This window comes from Montipora capricornis, chromosome 2, assembly GCF_036669925.1.
Source record: "Montipora capricornis isolate CH-2021 chromosome 2, ASM3666992v2, whole genome shotgun sequence".
NCBI lineage: Eukaryota > Metazoa > Cnidaria > Anthozoa > Scleractinia > Acroporidae > Montipora > Montipora capricornis.
In genome coordinates, this window is record NC_090884.1 from 15,446,354 (window position 1) to 15,453,853 (window position 7,500).

Consider the following 7,500-nt stretch of genomic DNA (forward strand, 5'->3'; position numbering starts at 1 on the left):
ACCGGCTTGCATGTAAAAATTTCAGCATCTGGAGTTTTTGGAAGTATTCTTTTCGCCGACATACACTAGGTATAATAAGTATTTAAGTGGATACGTCCCGCAAGATGTTTGGGAATGTGAATCGGGAGTGTCTTCCCATGGTGATAATGGGATTGTTGTTCCATCAGCAGGATTTATTACTGTCTTGTGCAGAGAGATGTCCTTGGCTGTTTGAAATCCACTTGTGTATTCACCTGGGGCATGTTTATTGCTCTGCAGAACAGCCAAGAATTTTTTTCCCTCTGTCACAAACTTTTTTGCTGAATGAATTCCGATTCCACGTACATTTGAAAGGTAGTCACAACCTGCAGCAATACAGATGTTAAGGAAACTTTCATACGTCACTGACAAGTGGGCCACTGCCTTTTCAAGCTTGATGACTTGACATGCACCACTGAGTTGCAGCTTGAATAAAACCTGTGAACAAATGAGAAAAGAAGGGCAGGCAGATGACATGTTGAATAAATTATAACTCTGAAATTATTCAATTCTAAGCCTTATTGGTGCACATATACAACTTCTGAATTTTTTTTTAAAATGCTGCTTAGAACTGCTTCACATGGAAATGATTAAATGTATCCATTTTAGTCTTAAATATAGAATGATTAAAAAAATATAATTTTTTTATGTATAATTCAGTTGGACCTAGTGTAATAAAAGTGTAATAAAAAAAGGAGTGATGCTGTCATATATCGAGGGCATGATACTCTAGCATTTGGAAAAACAATGTGACTTATTCAACATACCGTTTGGCATTTGTATGCTAGAAGTTCAGAATCTTCGGAAATCAAAATATCGGTGTAACTGTTCTTCATGAGGTATGCTATTTGGGCATCTGCCTCATATGGAGCAATCACCTAATCGAGAATTACGGTGGTTTCGCCTTGTAGCGAGTTCGCCCTGTTGAAGTTCGCCCCCTACATAACCGAGTTCGCCCCACAGTTTACCAGTTTACTCTTAGTGGAGTCGTCCACAATCTCGAACTCCAGGTGGAAACTGTCTTCATGAGGCTGGGGAGCAGGTTCGGTAATCGATGACTCGTCAGCAACAATGGCTTCAGAAAGTAAGGAGAGGCCTGGGGACTCCTGAGAAAAAAAAAAGCTTTGGTTACATTTCAAGTTCAAGTCAAATTTATTGTGTAAATACGCTTAGCTTTTGTGAAACAGGAAAAAAAATTCCTTGGTTACATTTCACGTTCAAGGCAAGTTTCTTGTGTAAATACACTTAGCTTTTGTGAAACAGCTCACCAGCTATACAGGTAGCTGCCAATAAGAACAAAATCATCCTCCAAGCGCATACTTTCCAGTGGGTAATCAGAAAAGGGGGCACAGCGCCAATCAATAGGTTGGCCTGTCTGGACAGCGACGCGGTACTCTTGCTGCGATATGCCTGTTTGGCACTTTCGGTATTGCCATTGTTGGCAGTCGTCACATTTCAAGTGAAGCCAACAAGACGCATCTACGGCCACTGTGACATATTTGAAATGATCTAAATTACTCTCGTCTGTAACGCTTTTCAGAAAAGGAAGCAGTGTTTTGATTCCCATGTTTACTCTCACTGTAGATACTCCCGGGAGATGTGTACGCGACCGTGTCTGGATTGAAATGAGCTACATTCACATTTCTACCCATGAACCTTTGAGAGTCGTGACGCACACTGCCTGCTTTATATCTGCAATGTTCTACCAATTCATAATTCATGCTAAGACAACCAAAAAAAGTTAAAATGAATAACCAGCTTTTGTATGCTGTAAGTTTTCTGACTTGTTATATTTGGGCATTTTTTTGTATTTCAGAGGCCGACCTCCCCCAAATTTCTGTTTCTGCTAACAGAACCGTTAAACACAATTCCTTGGTGGAGATAGCATGCAACTTAACTGAAGGAAAGAAAGCAACCACATCACTGCAATGGATCTCTTGGTACAAGAATGGGGAGCTATTTGAACGTGTGCGCTCTCCTGATCCAGATCAGCCTGGAGGCTCCCTTACCCCACTACGTTTACCAAGTGTTGGTGTTAGAGAGGCTGGAGTATATACGTGTCTTCTTGAAGTGCTTCTCCAAAAAGAGAGAAATTATAACATCTCTGAAAGCATGGAACTTCGAAGTAAGAACATTTTATTTTTATTTTTATTGAGGTTACCATTTATTTCTTTAGTGAATTCTTGTGTCATGAATGAACATAATAATTTAACTCCTTTCTGCAGCATTTCCACTGAAGCAATTCTTAATCCTTTTACAGGACAGTGTACATGTAACTCTTGACAAACATTTTTTAATTTCATCGTTGTGAGTGTTTTTGCTCATGGCAATGGTTTGTCTCTTATTTCTCTCTTTGGCAATAAAATCAGCAGTCTTTATAACAAATCATTATTTTTTCTCAAGTCAAGTCAAATCAGTATAATATTTACAGAGAATTAATATTAATACAATAACAATTTATTGTATTCACACTTCTTCATTGAAGTGCAACAAGTATGCCAATACAGGGTTGTCATTAAGTTTTGAAGCAGGTGTAACACTTAAGATTTCACCTGTAACATGTAAATACATGGCCAAATGCCATGTAAATGAATGCCCAAAGGGCTGAGCCCCTAGGAGGATCTAAGGGCATGCTCCCCTCAGCACTCTGAGGTGCAAATTGTGTATTTTCTCAATCAAAAAGTGATGAAAATAAAACAGGGCAAAACGATAAACTTCACAATGAATGAGGATGTTCCATGTGGAAATGGTCCTGCGTCACAGAACCATGAAAAATGGTCAGCGGAATCCCATTTATATCAAGTACGGCCGTGCAAACAGAATCCGCGCCCACAGTGCGCGCCACGGTCAAAACTGCTACCCTCTCAATCATTTGCCCTTTCACTGGAAATAGTGCTTTCCTGTGCGTAAATGACGTTGTTGTCGATCTTCGCTACGTTAGCACAAATAAATACATTAACAATACAGTTTTCACGTCTTCTCGCACTTTATTCGAAAATACCAGACTGAATTCGTCTTAAAATAGTTAGAAAAAGCACAAATAACAGCCACAGCACAACAGCTGACGGTCGAATCGCCGTTCGCCGGCAAACCAGTTTTGGCGTCAAGTTTGTTCACGAAAAAGTTGCCACAAAATCTTTTAAATGGTTTTCTAGCCCTTTAACTGCGAACCTATTGACGTGATGCCGGATAGCACAGTTTTTCCCTCTCGCTGAATTCTGATTGGTCAATTTAAATTTCAGTAGCTCTCGCCGTATGCATGGGTTGCATTGATAATGATTTTGCCGCTGAAAATGGCGTTAGAATCCAACAACGATCGATCGGGGGTGTTCTCCAAAGGTTTTTTACGGAAAATGTTTGGATTTTTACCATAAACACGACTTAGAATCAGGAACACAGACAACACAAGGCAGAAATTAAATTTCTTTAGAAGATAAATGTTTATAAATAAATTTCAATTTGTTTTGCGCCATGAATATTCATTCTGCAGCAACCATCACCCGTAACATTGACTGGGCTCAGCCGTAATAGGTGTTACGGATTACAGGCCCTAATGAGAGCCCTGCCAATATGCATGTACAGTACATGTTATGATGTAGTTCTCAAAATTTCTCTGGGATATATATTTTTTTCTCTCAGTTTCTATATTGAATGGTTGAATCGTAATGCATTCCAGGGTTTGTTACTGTGGAGTTGAAGACCCTTGTGTTTGCTGAGGGGTGTTCAGTCAATAAACAGGCAGTCCCTTTCTACCCACAGTTTAAGGAGGCTTCCTACAATAAATTTAGCCTATACCATTAGAGTTTAGACGGCCACAATTCTTATATGCAAGCACCTACAACTTTGAAACTTTAACCACGTACTAGAGGAAGTTTGAAGTTTGTAAAAATGTAGTTGATATGGCGTTCTAGGTTACCATGGCAACGAAACAGTGACGTCATGGTTTTTGACGTCATGGTTTTTGATTAGCAACAATTTTACGCTTTATTCGATCTAAACTTTTGAAATGATACGTAGGGTACTAATCCTGAGGTGTTTCTCTAACGTTTGACGAAGTTTGAAGAAAATCGTAAAAGCCGATTTAAAGTTATTCGAGAGAGAAGTTTTTATGCCTAAAATACTCCATTTGTCGTTACTCTTACAATAACTTTCAAAAGAAGCGCTGTTTTTAATATATAGAAGAATCGCTTGTCATGTAAGTCTTTTAGAGGTATCAAGCTAGCTCTCCGTGAAATTTCATGATATACACTACTTTTGATGTCCGTTTACAAACTTCAACGGAAAGCATTATATTTTGCGGAATCTCGTCAAACTTCGTTCCCAGAACGTCTGGCGGTCTAGCTGAAAAACTGGTCGATGAATTTTTTTTAAAATCCTGTATTCTGTAATTAAGCATATTTCCAAATAACTTGCCAAGCGCCGACAGAATTGAAGCTTTTTAAGACACTGAAAAAAAATTCCAAAGTTCGGTATATTCTTTGAATCTCCGCTCACGTTTCTACACTCTCTTTGTTTACACCACTCGAGCTGGCTCTTCCACATTCCAGCATGCAAAACTGGTTCCACTAACGAGTCCCAAGTATCACTTTGGTCACGCTCGCGTGATAACGCGTTGTGTTGGAAGAAAAAAATGGTTTTCCGAGGAGAAAGCAAGAAGAGAAAGGCTGAGGCTTTCAAACGCAACAATTTTCAGGCTAAACAAGTGAAACGTGATAAGCAATAACTTTATTATAAATGACATAGGTCATTTGAAGAAGGAGTCCATAGGCCTTGTTAGGTTAAGGGAAAGCAAAGGGCTGTTGAACTATATTAGTAAAGTAATGAAAAGACGTCAGAGAACGCCAAAATAAAATAGTAATAGTTAAGTATTATCGTAAACAAACATCGAAAAAAAAACAATTGTGCAATATCCTGAGTAAATTCTCCATTTTAAATAACTTTTCTACGTACGCTCCATGATTTTTGCTCCGTTTGAGCCAAAACCAGAACCCTTCTCTCTCTTTCTTCCAACACGACGCGTTACCACGCGAGCGTGATCAAAGGGATACTTGGGACTCATTAGTGGAACCAGTTTTGCATGCTGGAATGTGGAAGAGCCAGCTCGAGAAAGAATATACCGAACTTTGGAATTTTATTTCAGTGTCTTAAAAAGCTTCAATTCTGTCGGCGCTTGGCAAGTTATTTGGAAATATGCTTAATTACTGAATACAAGATTTTAAAAAAATCATCGACCAGTTTTTCAGCTTGACCGCCAGACGTTCTGGGAACGAAGTTTTACGAAATTCCGCAAAATATAATGCTTTCCGTTGAAGTTTGTAAACGGGCATCAAAAGCAGTTTATACTCATGAAATTTCACGGAGAGCTAGCTTGATACCTCTAAAAGACTTACATGACAAGCGATTCTTCTATATATTAAAAACAGCGCTTCTTTTGAAAGTTATTGTAAGAGTAACGAGAAATGGAGTATTTTAGGCGTAAAAACTTCTCTCTCGAATAACTTAAAATCGGCTTTTACGATTTTCTTCAAACTTCGTCAAACGTTAGACTAACAACTCAGGATTAGTACCCTGGGTATCATTTCAAAAGTTTTAATCGAACAAAGCGTAAAATTGCTGCTAATCAAAAACCATGACGTCACTGTTTCGTTGCCATGGTAACCTAGAACGCCATATCAACTACATTTTTACAAACTTCAAACTTCCTCTAGTACGTGGTTAAAGTTTCAAAGCTGTAGGTGCTTGCATATAAGAACTGTGGCCGTCTAAAGTCTAATGATATGGGCTAAATTTATTGTAGGAAGCCTCCTTAAATTGCCTGGGGAAAAAGTCTTTTTTTCCCGTTTGTTTTGTTTCTTTTTGTTTTGTTTTTTTTTTCTGAAAATGGTATTGACCGGGTGGTCACTGATGTTACTGTGTCCAGGTCACCTCACCTAATAATTTTCCTTATTTTTCTTAGTTGCTCCATGGCTTACTCCACCCAACGAGGATATCGAAGTCAAGAGCTTCAGAGATGAAATTGCTCAGTTTAATTGTGCAGCTAAAGGGAATCCATTAGAGGTGGAATGGAAAGTTCAAAAGAAAGGGAAGGACGAAGTGCAGGCTTGCATAAGTAAGTAGGGATGTATCAAGCTCATGTACACGTACATTGTAGCCAGCTACTGGCTAATGTCACTACTGGTAGTACTGTAAATGGCCTGCCGTTAGTTCTTTGGAAAGGTTTGACTAATAAAAGGCTGGGAAAGGAAAGCCGTTTTTTTCTTGATGGTGAAGATTGAGCTTTTTTGTTTTTCCAACAACTTTATTGGATTGACTACAAAATTAGGAAACAAAACAAGAGAAAAAGAAATACAAAACATCTAGGTAGCAAAGCAAAAGGGAGGTGCGAACGGGGCATGAGTACCAAAGCAAAAGGGAGGTGCGAACGGGGCATGAGTACCCTTAATTATAAGGTACCTCCCACTAAGAATTATAAAGAGAAAAATATATATATAATTATAAGAAGATAGTTATGATAGAAACTCTCTAAGACTTATGGCAAGAGTAGTTTCTTGCAACAATAATGAGATGAGATGTGAAAAGTAACGAATTACATATACTTAGAAACCCTTTTAATTGTAGAAACACTGGATAAACTACATGTGTTTGGAGGAGCTACGGTACAGATACTATTCCATAAATTAACAATGCTATTAGTATATGTAATAGGACGACATGCTGTCCAATTTGGAAATAATTGGATGAGAAAAATTCTGAGGACAGCCAAAATTGGACGAGGCCGTAGGCCGAGTCCAAATTGGCAGTCCGAGGAATTTTTTGAATCCAATTATTTCTAAATTGGACAAGCATGTAGTCCTGTTACCTATGAATTATATAGCCACCAAAGAACGTCAAGCTCGTGTTCGGGAATCTCCTCAAGCTTTCTCACTTCGCTTCGCTCAGCACGCCACAGGTCAAACACTTTAACCCAATTTTTTGTGCTTCTTTGAGTATTCTTGTTCTGATTATTCTCCCTCATCTCGAGTAAGTCAAGTAGTATCTATCTCTGGAAACCTAGCTGAAGACTCCATTTGAAACTCTGAGTCGACAAAAAGGTGGAGAGAAAAGTCGGGAAATTCGGCCATTATCAATACAAAACAAAACCCTGCGATCGATGATCGCTCGCTGACGTTTGAAAGCAGTGATAATAGCTGCAACCTGATCGGCCAATATTCGGTTCATTTATTTATCTTGATTGGTTGATGGAAAGTATCCAGATTTTCCTCAAATTGGACGGTTTGTTCAAAGCTGAAGGAAACGTTCCAGCAAAAACTATCCAATTTATTTTAAATTTGGACAGTTGGCAATATTGGATTTTGATGCAGCTATATAATTACAGTACGAAACTTGAAAAGTAGTACATGTGCATTTAGTTTTACATGAGGGAATTTTGAACATACAGCGTGTAAGAGTAGGATATTACAATTTCTTGCTCATCCATAAGTA

At 38.5% G+C, this 7,500-nt stretch overlaps 1 protein-coding gene and 1 long non-coding RNA gene across 3 annotated transcripts in view; both read left to right on the forward strand.

Annotated features, from left to right (window-relative positions):
• LOC138038971 (uncharacterized) overlaps positions 1 to 704 on the forward strand; it is an 8,938-nt gene extending 8,234 nt beyond the window's left edge. The window contains exon 3 of the long non-coding RNA XR_011130341.1: positions 1 to 704. This exon is cut by the window's left edge and continues 707 nt beyond it. This is a non-coding gene — a long non-coding RNA (uncharacterized lncRNA).
• Positions 1 to 7,500, forward strand: part of LOC138038967 (neuroplastin-like) — a 42,124-nt gene that overhangs the window by 24,954 nt on the left and 9,670 nt on the right. For both annotated transcript variants that reach the window (XM_068885087.1, XM_068885086.1), the window contains exons 4-5: positions 1,835 to 2,143; positions 5,975 to 6,127. In XM_068885087.1, coding sequence (XP_068741188.1) covers positions 1,835 to 2,143; positions 5,975 to 6,127 — 462 coding nt within the window. The remainder of the gene's footprint in view (positions 1 to 1,834; positions 2,144 to 5,974; positions 6,128 to 7,500) is intronic.